The following is an 18,964-nucleotide window of genomic DNA, read 5'->3' as shown; positions in this document are numbered from 1 at the left end:
GATTTAACATCTGCCGGTAGATGGCTTCGTACTAATTTATCTCCGAGATTGGGGGCTCTCCTAAATGTACAGAGGGGCGGGTCAGGGAATATGTTAGACAGGGCCTCATCACATTGGATCAGGCTCCAATTATTTTTAATTATATTGCGAACAGCAAGGGCCTTAGTACTATAAGTGGTGGAGAAAAACACCCTATCGGTTTTCTCTTTTAGTGTCTTTCTTTTTAAGACATGCTTGTGGAGGTCCGCACCACACTACCAACCGTTTCACAATGACGGGCGGGCGGGCGGAGTTACTGATGCCATCGTTGTATAGAAGTGGCTCGCCTGAATATTTAAACCCCGCCCGCCCGGCTCAGATCGCCTCCTAAAAGACAATGAGATGCAATAGCTCCGCCTGGCAGTAGAGGGCGGTGTTGACCGTCTGCCAGCTCAGACAGGGTCTGAAGACTACCAGAGGCTGCCGCTATGAATTATGAATAGATATATAGCGAATAAACTATATAACGATCCCAAAAACGAGTAAAGTCGTTATTGCCGTTATTCGATTGCCGGCCAATAACGAGTAAACTCGTTTTTGGCGGGGAATGTGTTAACCCATTCTCTGCCACCACTTTGATCATCCTAAACCATCCTCTGCCAGCGCTATTTGTCTATGGAGATGTTCACCTTCTTTGCAGGGCTATAACTTTTTTAATTGTATTGCTAAATTGACATTACTATGGCCCATTCAACATCAATTATCTATCGTTCAGGATGTAGGAACGTTTTACTTTTTCATTCACACATTCATACTAAAATACCGTCTAGAGTATAAATATGTTTTTATCGTTTTCTGCAGTATTTCATAGAACGTGAGATATAGGCATAAATGCATATATTAGATTATCAAATGCAGTTTGATACCGATCCATGCTATATAAAAAATTTCAACTGTACATGGTCCTAAACGTCATGACTGATCATCTGCGGGTTAACGGAGGGGGGGGGGGGTCGTTTATAATTCAATGACCGACGTTAAATGATTTATGTAGTATGGGTGATATATTGATCAGAGCAGTTTGTATCGAAAATGATAAAGAAAAACGCTGAAACTCACGTCAGTCTCCTCGTAGCGATGGGCGATGAGAGTGGAGCAAACAGATCCCAATTATGGGATGTTGATCGATGCGATCCATTTCCGGTTTGTATATTACTAATACACGTCCAAATCATGTTGATTATTGAGTTATGGCAAAGATCCATATCCACGGTGTCTGTATTGAGCCCCGGGACGATAAGCGAGTGGCCGGACGAAAATAGGGGACGGACTGAGCTCCAATGGGCACTTCCGGTTTGGCAACTCGCCGATCGGCCACCAGGTGGCGGTATTGAAGCGTTGCAGAGTTGTGATGGCTCAGACAGCATCAGCCAAGACTCCGTGGGTGAAATATGAATACCATGACGAAAATATGAAATATTGATCTCAAACACGCCTTACGGCGTGATTGGCAGACAACGCATGGCGGAGAAATCCGCCTTAACACGTGATTGGCGGATAATGGGTTAATCACATTAATCATACTTGACAACACAGCCTATAATAACAGCCTGCACCATCTGATGGTGCCCGCTAGAGGGCGGTAGGAGACCACTGTTTATCTTGTCCTCACAGCCCCAGACAGGACTTAGTCTGGGACCGTTACACAGACACACGTAGTGGTTAAAGGTCAGACATTCCTAATAGTTCTAATAGTCCTAATGTGTTGTTTTCCCTCAGTATAATCTTAAATCTGTGAGGGGGAAGTATTTAATAGTTTCAAGGTCATGACCTCTCACCCTCCCCGCTGTCCTCCTGCCCCTAACCCATCCTCTCCTTTCCTTCATGTGAGCCGATTCCCCTCCCCGCCGCCCTCCTGCCCCTGCCCCCTCCCCGCTCTGGAGAAGATACTTGTCATTATTTTCTCTCTGCCCTTGTCGTCTCCTAATCCCGTCTTTCCTCTGCTGTCCCGTATGTTTCTCTCCACAGGAGATGTGTGAGCTGATCCCCTGCGACCCGCAGCACCTGTCTGCCAGGAGGGAGAGGAGGGACCAGCTCCTCATGGGTCTGGCCAAGCTGAAGAAGTAGTGACCCAGAGGGCCAAGCTGAAGAAGTAGTGACCCAGAGGGTCCGGGGTTCCTCACTGCTTGGCCAAGCTAGAAAGTTGTTTATAAACCTAAACCTTAACCTAAGACCTCAGTCTAACTATATAATATATATTTGTGCAATCATCAAGTTTCAAAGATCTAGCGATTTTTGCCTTTGCAGCTTGGCCAACATGTGAGGACCAGGGTTCAGGGTATTCATTAGCAGTAGAATCCAGAGTTGGGGTGTTGACCTCGACCTGAAGGTCAACTCAAGCAGGAGTACTGACCTGAGACCAGTTTACATCTTAATTCAACTTCATATGTTACCCTGGGTTCCTAGCCTTATATAAGCATTTTTGTTGTACAGAAGTTGTGATATTGAGGTATCTTGAACCATCTTTTCCTCCCTGCAACTACCTACATTCACACTGCAAGCCTTAATGCTCAATTGTGATTTAATGCTCAGATCAGATTTTTTTTGTTTGGCTGTTCACATTATTATTATTATTTTTTTGTATCTACTTTTTCTCCCATTTTCAATTTTTCTCCCATCCCAATTTCGTATTGTCCAATTCTACCCTCCCCTGTCTCGAACACTGTTAGGCCAACATTATTATTATTTAATGATTCCTTTGTGAACTGATCATGCACGCTTCTTAACATGTGCAAATTACCAATAACGAAGGTGGATGTAACATGGAGGACACTGAAGTCACAGTTTATGTTTTAATTTATAAGTTGATGTGCAGTGGAGGCCAACTAATTCATGAGCAGATAATATGGGGGTGATGAATATCAATCTAGAGTGACATAAAAGTCACATGAATTCTGACATGACTATGTTCAGACTGAGGTTGCATTGCAAAAAATCAGACCTGTGTCTGATTTAGGACCACATATGAAAGTGGCCCAAATCAGAATTGAAAAGATCAGATTCCATGAGATGTGTGCTGTTCACACACTGTCATGAAAAAACTGTTCTGAGTCACATTATGCGCAAAAACAAATCAGATTCAGGCCACTTTTGCCTGCAGTGTGAAGGTAGCCTAAGGCCCTAAGCAATAGTACTTGTTGCCTGCAAAGATCAGTTTATTGAATATTCAATTGGAAAGGAATGATATCTAGATATTTCTAGATAGGTGGCTCTGGAGACGCTCAAATTTCATGAAATGAGCACTCTTCTCAATCTCAGCGGCTTGATAAATACAGGCCCGGGTTAGAATATGGCAGCAGCGACCACTCACAGTCTTATCTTATCCCTCACCATCTGGAAAACATGCACTATGGCAGACCAGGGCAAAGTACTGTAGCAGAGGAAAACATTTTAGGATCTACAGCAACTTTGAATCCATCAACGTTCCCCTCTTTGTAGCAGCTATAGAGGAAAGTTCCCCTCAGTGATGCTTCATCGAGATAAAATTAAGAATGGGTCGACAGATGTAGCCTACTGTGATCGAGTTACTGAATTACAAATTACTTATCAGGATGGAACAAAATATTTACTTTGGAAATTAATTCTGTGGACTTTTTCAATACAAAAAATGAATTCATCCATTTTATATGAATTGATTATCGTGATATGCAGGTATTTGTTTTGTCTTGATTGTCTTGATTGTAATGGAAATGTAATTGTAAAAAAATATATACATCTTGAAAATAATAAATATTTCACAAGTTTCCTGAACTGAGTAGCCTGCCTCTAAAGTGGATGTATTTATTTCAGCACGAGTGTCCGCTTATGAAAACAGCAATTATTGATAGCGAGATACATGAAAGTGAAACCGTGCCATATGGTCACGGGTCGGGAGGCATACTGTGAAATTCGCGTTTGCATGTTATAGACTCAATTTCACAGGGGATGCATGCAGGCGCTCACGTCATATGGTGCAATGACACTCGCATGACTAGCATGTCTCCTGTATGATTTAGGCACAGTAAATTAAATGAACCTGTATTGTGAAACTTTGAGATTTACCGTAGCCCGTTTCACATGCCACTTCTTCTGGCTAAAGGAATTAAAGCAGGCAACTGCCTTGTTGGATAATCAAATTATGAAAGAAAGAAAAAATTATCATCATAACTGCCATAAATTATCCCTAATTAAATCGAATGGACACAAGCACAACTAGCCTACTTGTCTCTCGTCACACAAGCAAATCACGTTTGAAGAATTAACATGAGAATGAGCAGCGATACTGTTGAGGATTCTCCTGGCCCCACCCTGGCCCCGCCCACCCTGACCCTGGCCCCGCCCATCCATAAGAAGGATGAATGTCTTCGGAACCTCAGGTGTGCCTCGACATACTTCACATCTGCGGCTCTCGGGTTCCTGCACGTCTCAACCGTCAACCGTGACTTGAAACTTTCTTTACCGACTGCCGCGTTGGAATGGTTTTTCTACGACGACAAAAACAGGATTAATCGGTTTTAACTCAATGGAAGTCAACTGATATATATTTAAAAAGGAATCCAATAGACAGGTGAGTTATAGCTACGTGCACAGATTTCCCACCTATTCTCGTCGTCAGGCCTATGTCGTGTATTAGAGCAATTTAATCGTATCGCCTGTAACTCGAAAAGACATGTGTCTAAAATCACTGAAAGAAACAATAACCAGAACATTTGAGAATTATTGGAAATTAATGTTTGATTTTTCTTCTTCAAAAATGTCAGTTTTTCCCTTCTCTGTAATATATAGTTAATACTCAGATCGAGTGCCACTTCCTCAGTGAGTGCTTCAAGGATGGAAGGAAGGAGCCACTCACAGTAACTGTATAGACATAGAGCCAGTGGTTATTTTGGGGTGCAGGTGACTACTGGTCCGAGGCCAGCTGAGTGTTCAAGAGTGTTCAAGGCCCTCCACTTCTAGCAGATATGCTGAGGGCCCTCTGGTCTAAGACTGAAAGATTGTCTGGATGAAGAATATGTAGCTGTACTTGAGGAAAGCTTCCCTCCTCCATACGCTACTGCTGGGGGGGGGGGGGCAATTATTAGAGAGCATAATTGCTTATTAGGCTATTTATTCAGCTCATTGTTGTGTGCTGATGAAACTATTAGTGGTTAATATTGAAATATTTCCAGTGTCTTGTGCATCTACCGACTACAGGCGCATTGCATGTAATCACAATTTCGTGGTTTATGTTGAATATCATCTCATTCCATTTTTTTTTCGCTCTCTCTGCTCACAGTTTAATATAACAACAAGAATGGAAAGAAAGATCTTAAAAGCAGCATGAAATCACAAAGACTAGTAGCTCTGCTGGCCGGTAGGGTTGAATCACACCAGGACCTTCTCTCCTGCATGTGTCTCCTTTACTCTGTCAGCCTCTCAGCCTAACTAATGTCTCTACAAAGAGGAGCAGACTTACTCTGTCAGCCTCTCAGCCTAACTAATGTCTCTACAAAGAGGAGTAGACTTACTCTGTCAGCCTCTCAGCCTAACTAATGTCTCTACAAAGAGGAGCAGACTTACTCTGTCAGCCTCTCAGCCTAACTAATGTCTCTACAAAGAGGGGCAGACTTACTCTGTCAACCTCTCAGCCTAACTAATGTCTCTACAAAGAGGAGCAGACTTACTCTGTCAGCCTCTCAGCCTAACTAATGTCTCTACAAAGAGGAGCAGACTTACTCTGTCAGCCTCTCAGCCTAACTAATGTCTCTACAAAGAGGAGCAGACTTACTCTGTCAGCCTCTCAGCCTAACTAATGTCTCTACAAAGAGGAGCAGACTTACTCTGTCAGCCTCTCAGCCTAACTAATGTCTCTACAAAGAGGAGCAGACTTACTCTGTCAGCCTCTCAGCCTAACTAATGTCTCTACAAAGAGGAGTAGACTTACTCTGTCAGCCTCTCAGCCTAACTAATGTCTCTACAAAGAGGAGCAGACTTACTCTGTCAGCCTCTCAGCCTAACTAATGTCTCTACAAAGAGGAGCAGACTTACTCTGTCAGCCTCTCAGCCTAACTAATGTCTCTACAAAGAGGAGCAGACTTACTCTGTCAGCCTCTCAGCCTAACTAATGTCTCTACAAAGAGGAGCAGACTTACTCTGTCAGCCTCTCAGCCTAACTAATGTCTCTACAAAGAGGAGCAGACTTACTCTGTCAGCCTCTCAGCCTAACTAATGTCTCTACAAAGAGGGGCAGACTTACTCTGTCAGCCTCTCAGCCTAACTAATGTCTCTACAAAGAGGAGCAGACTTACTCTGTCAGCCTCTCAGCCTAACTAATGTCTCTACAAAGAGGAGCAGACTTACTCTGTCAGCCTCTCAGCCTAACTAATGTCTCTACAAAGAGGAGCAGACTTACTCTGTCAGCCTCTCAGCCTAACTAATGTCTCTACAAAGAGGAGCAGACTTACTCTGTCAGCCTCTCAGCCTAACTAATGTCTCTACAAAGAGGGGCAGACTTACTCTGTCAACCTCTCAATCTAACTAATGTCTCTACAAAGAGGAGCAGACTTACTCTGTCAGCCTCTCAGCCTAACTAATGTCTCTACAAAGAGGAGCAGACTTACTCTGTCAGCCTCTCAGCCTAACTAATGTCTCTACAAAGAGGGGCAGACTTACTCTGTCAGCCTCTCAATCTAACTAATGTCTCTACAAAGAGGGGCAGACTTACTCTGTCAACCTCTCAGACCATGCAAGTCACTTTTCTTAAGAAACGAAACGAGCCAAGACAGTGAATTAATGGATAATCACTGCAAGAATAGTCAGCCTACAGTATGAAGATAAATTACTCTTTAATTTGTTTGTAAACCCTCTGTCCACCTCTTGTTTTCTACAGGCGGTGTAGGAATCCAGAGTCCTTGTTGTCACAATGAGCTGGGGGGCCCTGTACGCCCAGCTGGGCGGTGTGAACAAACACTCTACCAGCCTGGGAAAGATCTGGCTCTCCGTCCTCTTCATCTTCCGCATCACCATCCTGGTGCTGGCCGCCGAGAGCGTCTGGGGGGACGAGCAGGCTGACTTCACCTGCAACACGCAGCAGCCCGGCTGCAAGAATGTCTGCTATGACCACTTCTTCCCAGTGTCTCACATCCGCCTCTGGTGCCTCCAGCTGATCTTCGTGTCCACACCGGCGCTGCTGGTGGCCATGCACGTGTCCTACAGGAAGCGAGGGGACAAGAGGACCATGCTGGCCTCCAACGGCGGTACCAGGATGAATGATATAGACCTGGAGACGCTGAAGAGGCGGCGCCTGCCCATCACGGGACCGCTGTGGTGGACCTACACCTGCAGCCTGTTCTTCCGTCTCATTTTCGAAGGTGGATTCATGTACGCCCTGTACTTTGTCTACGACGGCTTCCAAATGCCCCGGCTGGTGAAGTGCGAGCAGTGGCCTTGCCCCAACAAGGTGGACTGTTTCATCTCCAGGCCCACGGAGAAAACCATCTTCACCATCTTCATGGTGGCGTCCTCAACCATCTGCATGGTTCTCAACGTGGCCGAGCTGTGCTACCTCATCGGCAAGGCCCTCATGAGGTGCTCGGCCAGGATGGCCAAGAGGAATCGCGCCTACGCCCACCCCGACGGCGTGACCCCGGAAAAGACCCTGTTGCAGAACAAGAAGAACGAGATGCTGCTGTCGTCCTCCACCACGGATTCCTCCACCAACAAGGACGTGTGACGATGACCCGACGCGGTCAGCGGTGTAGCGGTGGTTGTGGAGGTGGGCGTACTCCTGAGGGAGAGTAGCGTACTGTAATGCCACCAACCGTCATGGTTGTAGCATGTTCTATTGTAATTAGGTTGATGGGTGGACATAGCCTACTCTTATTATGAGGAATATGTGGGCAAACTCCATGCATATAGACTCAAATACACCACTGCATGCAGTCTGACAGTCTTAACATTAGATACTTAAGAGGTGTATGTAGAAATTCCAAAGTTATGGATCATACTCACAGGCGATAGTAAACCGGTACCATGTTGTACTGTGCACCACCAAAAGAATTGTCCCTCTCCAAACGACAGTAGACAACAACAACTCAAGTCTACTTTCACCACTGATTATACTATAATAGCCTATATTTATGAGTCTGGTAGAAACTCTTATCAGTGTTTGTTACTCTATATTATTTATATTCTTGAGAACAATAGCAGCCAGAGAACAAATTAACCACAAACTGATTCTGCCTGCTGCAGTTGATGTTGAATCTATGCAAGTACATTCTTTAATTTCACCATGTCAACATGAGGGCTTTTCTTAATTTATTGATCATAGTTCGACTTGCTTGAATGTGCTAAAGTGCTTTTTTTTGGTCTCGGAGGGGTGTGAGATCTGATTTTCAACGAGAGAAAAATGGGTCTGCAGCGACATCTAGTGGTTCATTGCGGAGCCTGCAGGAACACAAATGCTCTGCTTCGGCTTTTCTGTACTACAGACTCTGGAGAGGAGCCACGAGTTTACAAGAGCTGCCTTTCTTATGTGCCTTGCCTGAGCACAAAATAAAAACCTTCCAAATAGGCTTAATTCATATGAACAGAGTTGACAACATTGCCACATTGACCATATGAAATATATGATTTTGTTATATAGAATTTAATGATTGTGTAATTATCAATGAAGCACCCAGAAATGAACTACTATGAAGTATGTTTTTCCTACTTGTTTTTCTACTACTGAGAGCCAAGTGGTCTATTTGGTCTGGTGCTCTACAAGACAATGAAGTTGAAGAAAATATCAAACTGAGCCTACTTAACCAAAACGCTTGGATTGGTTTATAAAGTGGTGCCTATAGGTCTTTTAATAACGGGTAGGCCTGTGTGTGTGCCAACATTCTAGGAACTGCGGGCTCAAGTAATACAGGGACATGCCTGAAACAATCTTTAGTTATGGGGAAGGTTTAAAATAGGGTGCTTCTCTTTTCGTGTATGTCCTGGGATATTATAAACAGATAATAGCTAAAGAAATACAGGTATTTATAAACAATACAATAGAAAGACTGGGGTTTGAGTCCGCTGTGCATCCAGTCCCATGTACAGTACATACATGCCATATTAGGTTTCTATGGCCTGGTCCACAATGGGTCACAAAACACTTATTGGCCTGGTTCCCACATGACAAGAGTAGTGATATAACACAAGATAAGATATTCCTTTATTGATCCCGTTGGGGAAATTCGGGCATCATGCAGCAGGCCGGGGAGGTACAGGCAATATAATTAAATATGAGAAACATAAACCCCAACTGGCATGATATACATAGGTTTAGGTGGTTAGGAGTCAAGACACACTTAGTGGTCACACATTCCTAATATGTTTACAGTAGACTGACTGCATGCGTGTCTCATGAAGGGATGCATTTCTCCTTTGGGTTGAAAAGGTTTGAGAACCTCTGCTCTAATATGTGTTTAGAGTTTACAACTCAAGTCACAGAGAAGGCATGAGAAGAAGACACACAGACTGAGTGATGAATTCTGCCTGTCCGTTGACTACAGAACACAACTGATGGTATCATCTTTCAGCTTGTGCCTTATTTTAGCCACCGTGCTAATCGCCCCAGAGCCCCTGCTCAATGTGAGTAACCATGAGTGATCTTGAAGTGAACATATCATTGTACTTCATCCATCTGACAGTACTGACTGGTGTAGACTGATCTATACATTTCTATGAAGTTCATATTCCATACAGTTCTTTGAAGAGGTTATATTTGAACGTGTAAAGTGTTTTGACTCCGTGAAGAAGGTTTGACTAAAGATGTGTTACAGTACATTCAACAACACTCTGAAGGTCTCTGCAGATGAAAGTTTTTATGATGTTTTCTTTTTTAAATCTCTGTTTTGCTTTTTTTTTATTAACATTTTGGAGGAGAGCCAGATGTAGTTAACAATGCAAAAAATGTTGTTAGCAACTATGTCTAATGTCCACAGGTGTGTGTGTGTGTGTGAGAGAGAGAGAGATTATTTTACTTCTCAATTTGTACCTTTAACAATAAATAATGGCTAGCCTTCTAATTGTGAATGGAGGGATGGAGTGAATTACAAGTGTTCATTGTATTTTATAACTGATGCTTCAATTATGTGCACTTTGACCCCTGAAGTCTTCTGCTCTGTAAGACGTTTTTTGATAAATAAAAGAAACAAGAGCATTGTTTGTTTGTTATTTTTATTATTATCATTAATAATAATAATATTATTATTAGTAGTAGTAGTAGTATTGTAGCCAAAGTTTGAATAATTTGCCAACAGTATGCGCTTCTGCAGCCAGCCATTGGAGGGGGTTTGTGGGGCGGGGGAGGCGGTGGTCTTTATTTGCTTGGTAACTTTTGATATATCCATCAGATCATTCAATCTAGTAGACACATATATTGCAATGTTCATTTTTAACGTTTGCCTAAAAACCCAAACATGTTTTGTCAAATGTGTATTATTCGTGAAATAGTCGCTATTACGTTGCTTCACTCTGCCCACGATTTTCTTATTGATAATGATAACACACAGAGAGACTAGCTTTGAATGATGACTTTGGGAAGTTGTACAGGGGCGTGGCGTGGATCCGGCCGGGGTGATGACTCTGAATTCACTCATGCATGGCCACACAATGTGACAGTCGCGATGGCTGGGAACGGGAGGCAGCTGCGCTTCATGGAGCCCCATCTCCAAGTTCTATCCGCCTCCAAAAACTAACTTTTCTTGCGCAAGTTTGACCGAGAAAGAACTCCACGTGTAAAGACGCCTGTGCATGACTAACTTTGGCTGGCAGCATTTAAAAAGTTTGGTAAGCTGGCAGAGGTGCCAGAAATTGGGGACGGGGGGAGCGGGGAGGGAGCCTGCTACCTTGGGAGGTCTATATGCTTTTCAACGCACTCAAATTGTGGCACCACTGGCAGATGGATATTGCTTTCGAATATTTAAGTATGGCATCTCCAGTCTAAAGGTATGATGAAAAACCTGTGAATATTTTTCTGACATTCCATCGTCCTATAAAATGTAAGGGGGATGCTGAAATCTCAGACTAATTGAACTATAAACGAATAACGATCTAATATAACGTAGAATACTGTATTCGGGACCCACAATTAAATGTTGCCTTAATACTTCTGACATGAGTCAAACAATGGCATGACAAAGGTTGCCATGTTAAAAGGGGGTGAGAGCAGCCTCTGGCACACTCTGGATGGTCAGGGTGAGAGGTATGTGTTTGTATTTGAACTTGGCTCTACCCAGTTCAAAGTGTTTACTATACATTTAACATGATATCAAAATATGTATATAAAATAGGGTTTAATAACGAAGTGAATTATATTCAATGTAATCAACCTAAAATGTACTGCCATCGATTAAGTAAAAAAGGCCAATTATTACATGCAGCTTTACTAAAGATAAAGCCAGAGGACTTTTCCATATAGTCTACACTACAGGCTGATTCTCGTTGGTCACCCAAATTTGGACTTTTTCTAATGTGATGCAAACTTATTAGAAAATACAATACAATTTTATTCCAGAAAGAAAATAATTAGTTGAGCCTTTTATTATTTTAACCCCGTCTCTTACATTACAAGCATCGTTGTTGTTAAAATAGCAATTTTAATCATTTGGATCAAAATGTAGTCTCTCTTCCAATCAGACATTTATTGAATAGCTAACTTTGTTCTTTTACTAAACTCTTTAATAGCATTTGATTGACCAGTTCGACGTAAAAATCCACCTATACACTTTGATTTAAGGGCTTTTGCTGCTTAATCAATTACTTTTTTCTCTTCCAGGTGTCTACATATTCAGAACCCTAGTCGATGGATTTATTACCTTTAATACAAGAACATTTTAGTAAGTTCCGCCTATTTTCTCTCTCTGTGTTTGTGTGCATTTTGCCTGGTGGCTGAATAGAGGCTGGTGATGAGCCTTTACTGGCAAGTTCATGTGCATAACGCTCACCAACCAATATACATGGATAACAAAGGCTACTGTATGGCCCAAACATACAGTAGTCATCATTTGGGTTTTTTTCATGACACTTGATGACTTATGTCCCAGAAATAGTTAAAAGTCTCCTTTTAAATGTAGTTTAAAGAAAAAACGTTAGGTTGAAAGGCTGTTTTAAGGGTTAATTTAAAGCAAGGCCTGGCGTATCATTATTTTACACACAATTTAAACAAAAAAGTTAAACCAGTGTTAAAATGGAACACTAATTGAACAACCTCCTCTTATGTCAGCTTCAATTTTATGAATTTATGTTGCCACTAAATTTAAAAGTATGCCATAAAACATCGAGTGGCTTCAATATTATGATTGAAACTATTGTAACTTAAAACTCTCCGCAATCAAATCAAATGAACTGGTGGGGGGGGGGGGGGGGGGGGGTGGTCTTTTGAATGATACATTACTTAATAACAGATCAAAATGTTTCCTAATGCGAGTTTCATATTTAAACTTGACCTCCATCATGGCATTATGTGATTGCTTGTGGAGAGAGAGGGGGAGACAGTGTATGAGATAGAGAGAGGGAGTGTGTGTGTGTGTGTGTGTGTGTGTGTGTGCGTGTGTATGTGTGTGCGGGTGCGTGTGCGTGTGTATGTGTGTGCATGTATGTGTGTGCCACACCACACCAGAGCCCCATCTCTGCTAACTGCTGTTTTCGAACATTATAATGTTGATCTCAGCACATGCCTGCTGGGCAGTGGAGCGAACAGGTGAGAGAGAGAGAGAGAGAGAGACAGAGAGAGACAGAGAGAGAGAGGGAGTGAGAGAGAAAGGGAGTGAGAGAGATGGAGTGAGGGAGAGAGGGATGGAGCGAGAGGGAGAGAGAGTGTGTGAATGTGTGTGACAGAGAGAGAAAGAGTTGTGGAGAGAGAAAGGGAGAGTGAATTAGCGTTGGCTCAAACACCTGGCTCATACCATACATTAGTCGCTAAATAGCGGCTAAAGCTTTTGAATTACAACCTTCATAAAATGCTGCATTATGGTTTTCGATTCCTTATTTGTATTTACTACCTTAACACTGTGGCCGCAGCTACCTGTAAAGAGTTTGTTTTGATAGTGTTTGATATTTTATGGAAAAGGGATTGTATGGTAGTGGAGGAATATGATAGCGTGGCGGACACGACCTCTGCCATCCTCATTTGCTATGTTTGCTTGACTGTTCTTTTATATAGCGTGTTTAACTTAGGGGTAAGGCTACCTGTATCATGTCCTAATCATATGATATTGTAATTGTACTGTATGTAGTGATAACGTGTTCAAACATTCAAACGTTCGACTCGACCAGAAGATGTCTTGACCGTATCTTTTTCTCTCCTTTGCTTTGTTTCTCTCTCTCTCTCTCTCTCTCTCTCTCTCTCTCTCTCTCTCTCTCTCTCTCTCTCTCTCTCTCGCTCTCTCCCTCCTCTTTCTATGTTCTTTCTGTCCTCTCTCTCCTCCGCACTCCTCTATTTTCCCCTCCAGCCTGTACTTTCTCCCTAGGCTAGAAATCTTGAAGCATGGGCGACTGGAGCTTTCTGGGGAGGCTGTTGGAGAATGCCCAGGAGCACTCGACAGTCATCGGCAAGGTCTGGCTGACGGTCCTCTTCATCTTCAGGATCCTGGTGCTGGGGGCGGCCGCTGAGGAGGTCTGGGGGGACGAGCAGTCAGACTTCACCTGCAACACGCAGCAGCCCGGATGCGAGAACGTCTGCTACGACGAGGCCTTCCCCATCTCACACATCCGCTTCTGGGTGCTGCAGATCATCTTCGTGTCCACGCCGACGCTCATCTACCTGGGCCATGTACTGCACATCGTCCGCATGGAGGAGAAGCGGAAAGAGAAGGAGGAGGAGCATCGCAAGGCCACCAGGTTCCAGGAGGAGAAAGAACTCCTTTACAGAAACGGAGGAGATGCAGGCAGCGGAGGAGGAGGTGGTGGTGGAGGTGGAGGAGGTGGTAAAAAGGAGAAGCCTCCCATCAGGGACGAGCATGGCAAAATCCGCATCAGGGGCGCTTTGCTGCGCACCTACGTGTTCAACATCATTTTCAAGACCCTGTTTGAGGTGGGGTTCATTTTAGGCCAGTATTTTCTCTATGGCTTCCAGTTGAGGCCCCTATACAAGTGTGCGCGGTGGCCCTGTCCTAACACTGTGGACTGTTTCATATCTAGGCCCACTGAAAAGACCATTTTCATCATATTTATGCTTGTGGTGGCTTGCGTGTCTCTTTTGCTGAATTTGTTAGAGATCTATCACCTCGGATGGAAGAAAGTTAAACAGGGGATGACAAACGAGTTCGCCCCTGACCACGTGTCGCTGCGTCGCAACAACACCGCGGAGCCTGAGTGTTTGGCCTCCGCCTCCAGAACTGCCCCTCCCAGCCTCAGCTACCCTCCCAACTACACAGATGTGACAGCGGGGAGCGGGGCGTTCCTGCCGGCCGTGGCGGCGTCGGCGGCGGTGCCCTCTGCGACGGAGTTCAAGATGGAGGACCTGCAGCAGGAGGAGGCCCTCCACCAGCCCTCCCCCTCCTCCCGCTACTACATCAGTAGCAACAACAACCACAGGCTGGCCACGCAGCAGAACTGGGCCAACCTGGCCACCGAGCAGCAGACTCGGGAGATGAAGGCCACCTCCCCTTCCCCCTCCTCCTCCTCCACCACCACCGACAACGAGCAGCAGCACTCCGCCGACGCTGCCTTGCTCCTCTCCGCCGGCAACGTCAACAGCAACACCGCCACCAACAATACCGCCGCCGGCAGCCCCGCATCCAGCTCCAACGGAGGCAGCTGGGCCGGCGGGAAGAGCGAGCAGGAGGAGGGCCGCGTCACCATCACCACGGTGGAGATGCACGAGCCCCCGGTCATGGTCTGCACAGACCCCCGGCGGCTCAGTAGAGCCAGTAAGACCAGCAGCATCAGAGCCAGGCCAAACGACTTGGCGGTATAAGTACCCAATCAGTGCACCTCCTCCTCCCTAAACATCTACAGTTCCTTCCCCCCCCCAACCAAACCCCCAGACAACACACCCACTCGCACACACACACACACAGATATATAGATGAATACTAATGGAGGCACGGTTAACTGAGAAACGGAGACAGGGAGACGGGTAAAGCTCAAGCTAGCTGGGGTTAGGTATTTGGAAAGGAGTTCTTTGACAGCAGTTGATGTACCAGTGCAATCGGTGAGTTGTAGAGTAGCGGAGGCTGACGTTGTTGTTAAATAGTCTTAATCATGCGCACAAAGTGTGATCGTGCAATGCTAACAAGCCACATGGTTCCGTATACAGTGCTGGACAGAACTAAGGATATCATGGTTGTTATTATTCCAGATTAATATGGACATATTTGACCAACGTGTTTGGTTTGATTTAGGTTGCAGGGGGCGGGGGGTGGGGATGGGTTATCTCAATGTGTTTTTTTTTTTTTTTTTTTCGTTTTTTTTGTTGAGCCTAAAAGACTATTTATTCCAATTAGGAATGATGATGTACATTTGTCCATTCGTTACACTGGCAAAATTGCTTTGAATAAAGAACCTTGTTATGTGGCGGAAGCACAGGCAGTCGAGATTGTCATAGAGACCAGTTACTAGATGTTTAGTGTGTGTAGTTTTCCAAGTCATGCATTCATACACAGAGTCAAATCCAGTTTATATGGTTCTAGCGTCCTGCATGCGAAACCGGCAGCATTCATATACCGTGCATATGCTCTTGAGGATTACAGTGCAGTGTCAAAGGTGACCACCTTTTACCTAGTAGGCCTACTTCCACTTCCTGGATTTGACCACATACATGCATGTTGTTGTTTATTCTTTATTTTTTTATATAACATATTTCATTCAGGAAGTAGTTATTTTTAGACCAACATTAACTGTATTGTGTGCTTTATAGTCTCTCAAGACAGACGCTCCCGCGACTTCCAAGCGCTCCTGTGGAAGAGACGGCTGGCTTGGAGAGACTATCTGCTTTATAGTGGTGGATACAGTACATGTACGTGTAAAACCTACAACTCACTGATTCACGGTCAGTTCTGCGGGCATACGTTTCTGGCCCGGTTTTACCCATCGTCCACTCCATTGACTGATTCAGTATTGTTGCCTCATCCTCTCTCATTCCCTATGGTCCTCGCTATACATAGGCTTTAAGTACATTAATGGACGGATTATGGGTCAAAACTTTGGGTGGAATCTGTACTTGCAGTGCCCTGCTGTCCCTGGGTTTCTCCATATGGTACATTATTAACAACATTACGTATCATAACTCCAGATACTGCTGTTGTATTTTACTCTCTTCAGAAAGAAAGCAGAGCCTTTCAGAACCAGACCAAGATCTGGTCCTTCACACCTGCCTCTGTTAAAACAACATTCAATGACGTGTCAGATATGAGAAACACTCCAAACTAACAGCACAAATATGATAACGGTATTGATTTTGGAATCACATATCTTGCAAGTGTGATGGAAATACACGAGAGCCACCACCTCTGGCTTATAATATTATCAACATTTTCTCAGCTCATTCAAGAAATTAAGGGCTCTTTGATTAAACTGAAAGACCGTTGAGTTTTTATTTAGATGGCGTTTATTGTTGCCATCAAAACACTATCACTTTTTAATCATCTTCATGTTGAGAGTGACCTCGTGGCCTTGTGAGTTCAAAGGTCTCACTCTCACACATTACATGTGCTACTACATTGGTTTTATTCTGAAAAGTGCTATTTTTTTAAAAACTGAATTGAACTATACTCATAAATTGCATACCTGTAGTAGTTTGTGATAGCAAAACAGCTAAAAAATAAAAGGACAAAAGAACTGGCTTTGAGTGTCAAAATGCCAGGATGCAGTCGACCCCCAATTGCTTCTTTTTTGTTGTGTTCATCTTGATGCTTAGAGATCTTTAGAAAATCCCCACTTTAAACTGACTACCTGTTGTAAACAACCATAGCATATGGAGTCCTCCGTCTCGTTGATGTTCATGTGCTACGTGGTCAATTCCCAACCCAGGCACTCACTTTCCAAAACAAAGGTTTTACTTTTATTTTCAAGAAGTCAGAAGTAGAACATGAATGGTACTGTAACGGTGTAAGAATATCTGTACCCAAATAGATATCATGTTTCATACTGTATCTAATACCAAGCATTAACAGACAACCATTCAATGCTAACTGAAACACAGCAAGGAAACCATGCAGATAGAAGCAGCTCCTCCCAGTTCATGTTCACTGTACCAAATGACAAAAAATAAGATTTGTTTTCCGCATTTGTTATTTTGGTTCTTAAAGTTTACATTTTAGTAGTTGATGAAAATTTGCACATTTAGGCAAACATATGCTGTTCTATGATGCTAATATTGGTAATATTGGTAATATTGGTAGTGGAGAACAACCAGACTGCCAATCCTTATAATCCTTAAAGGAAACATGTCTTAAAACTAGAACACATCGGCTCTTCACATTAAAGACAGTATTTAAAAAGAACTAAAAACGTAATTTGAATGTGGGGATTACATACAACAATGTGTTGAATGTTCATTTCTTCTGCGCTTACAGTCTGAAACATCACCAAGAAGGTTGAAGACTAAAAAAAAGCAAGAGAGAGAGAGAGAGAGAGAGAGAGAGAGAGAGAGAGAGAGAGAGAGAGAGAGAGAGAGAGAGAGAGAGAAAGGAAGAAAGAAAGAAAAAGCTAGAGTTTTGAGTATTTTCTGTGTGTTCACTCAGTGCTTTCACTGTGTCCTCACAAACGCTATGGGACTCTGTACTAAAGAGCGTCTCTACTGTTGGGAGAATATTAGCTGGGTAGCTGGCCCTTCCCTCCCCTTGCCTCTACATACAAACCAACCCCTGACAGTATGTATTGTTAAGTTGCCCACAAGCCCCTCATCCAGTGAGTTCTCAAAACTCTCTCTTCTTGTGTCTCATGCAGAGCATGATTTCTCTGGTCGGTCAGGGAGTAGGATCCATCTCACATTATGCTCGGAACAGCAACTTGTTTTCAATGCTGTCTTAATCAAGAGAAGTGCCTTGTGTATGAATGATTATTTTGTAAGAACAAGTTGATGTAAATGTTCATTTACCTCAAATGTTTACAAAACTGTTACTAAATAAACTTTTTGTACCATATTGACATCGGGCCTTCATGTTGTTATTTTTCCTTATGATTGGTGGATTAAATAAGATGGCTCCATTGAAACTAGCCTTGCAATCCTTTGTTAGCAAAAACTTGGTTGCATTTTGGTGTTGATGGGTGAGGGGGGTAGTGACCTTCTGTAAGGGTGTAAATGTACAACAATTTACAGTTGGTGGGCTCTGAAAATATGCATGGTCTTGATAAGAATTCTACATAATAATAATAAACTTTGTATAGAACCTTTCATACAAGAATTGCAGCTCAAAGTGCTTCACAGCAGTGAAAAAAAGACAGGCATAAAATGACCACACAATTGGCAGATCAAGAGCAATGCATAAAGTGCAGACATAAAATAAGTACAATAGACAAAGTCAAGGTAAGTCATAGAATATTAAATCACATCGTTTTTCATATTAGGATCACCGCCACGAGGGCCAAAGATCGGCTAACTGTTATCCAGAGTCACTAGGTCTCTTTGTTTATCACTGATACACATAATATAGAACATTTTATTTTATTGCACTGCACTATTGGATCATTTTACTGTCTATTCTATTTTACTCTCTGTGAAATCTCTTTTAAAAGTGCCATAGAATCAAACCATAAACAAAGAGGCCTATTGGATCCTAATGTGATTTGCTTTACCTTGTCCATTTTACTGCTATCTATTTTATGCTTGTTTTATATGTCTGCACTTTTGTGCTAATTTCATGCCTGTCTTTTTTACTGCTGTGAAGCACTTTGAGCTGACATTCTTGTATGCAAGGTGCTATACAAATAAAGTTTATTATAATATACAGTATTAAAATAGACAGTAATAAAAGAGTAAAATAGAATA

The 18,964-nt window shown here is 43.2% G+C and overlaps 3 protein-coding genes across 3 annotated transcripts in view; all 3 read left to right on the top strand.

The window, feature by feature from the left end:
- Positions 1 to 3,789, top strand: part of cryl1 (crystallin, lambda 1) — a 140,109-nt gene extending 136,320 nt beyond the window's left edge. The window contains exon 9 of the mRNA XM_084314525.1: positions 2,008 to 3,789. Within this exon, the coding sequence (XP_084170651.1) occupies positions 2,008 to 2,106 (99 nt within the window). The 3' untranslated portion in view covers positions 2,107 to 3,789. The remainder of the gene's footprint in view (positions 1 to 2,007) is intronic.
- A 640-nt stretch (positions 3,790 to 4,429) lies between these two features.
- Positions 4,430 to 10,192, top strand: LOC311229031 (gap junction beta-2 protein-like). The gene is made up of 2 exons (XM_084315034.1): positions 4,430 to 4,585; positions 6,887 to 10,192. Exon 2 carries the CDS (start codon positions 6,920 to 6,922, stop codon positions 7,727 to 7,729), a length of 810 nt encoding a protein of 269 aa, XP_084171160.1. The 5' UTR covers positions 4,430 to 4,585; positions 6,887 to 6,919; the 3' UTR covers positions 7,730 to 10,192.
- A 3,327-nt stretch (positions 10,193 to 13,519) lies between these two features.
- gja3 (gap junction protein, alpha 3) lies at positions 13,520 to 14,950 on the top strand (the record flags this gene model as incomplete). The annotated part of the gene is made up of 1 exon (XM_084314750.1): positions 13,520 to 14,950. One exon carries the CDS (start codon positions 13,520 to 13,522, stop codon positions 14,948 to 14,950), a length of 1,431 nt encoding a protein of 476 aa, XP_084170876.1.
- Between the last annotated feature and the right edge of the window lie 4,014 nt (positions 14,951 to 18,964).

The sequence above is a fragment of the Notolepis coatsorum genome, assembly GCF_963971535.1.
Source record: "Notolepis coatsorum genome assembly, chromosome: 5".
In the NCBI taxonomy this organism is placed as follows: domain Eukaryota; kingdom Metazoa; phylum Chordata; class Actinopteri; order Aulopiformes; family Paralepididae; genus Notolepis; species Notolepis coatsorum.
Note: the sequence above shows the minus strand (reverse complement) of the source record. Positions and strands in the feature narration are given on the sequence as shown.

Coding starts and splice junctions, on each gene's coding strand:
- LOC311229031 (XM_084315034.1), top strand. CDS start 6,920: ATGAGCTGGGGGGCCCTGTACGCCCAGCTGGGCGGTGTGAACAAACAC.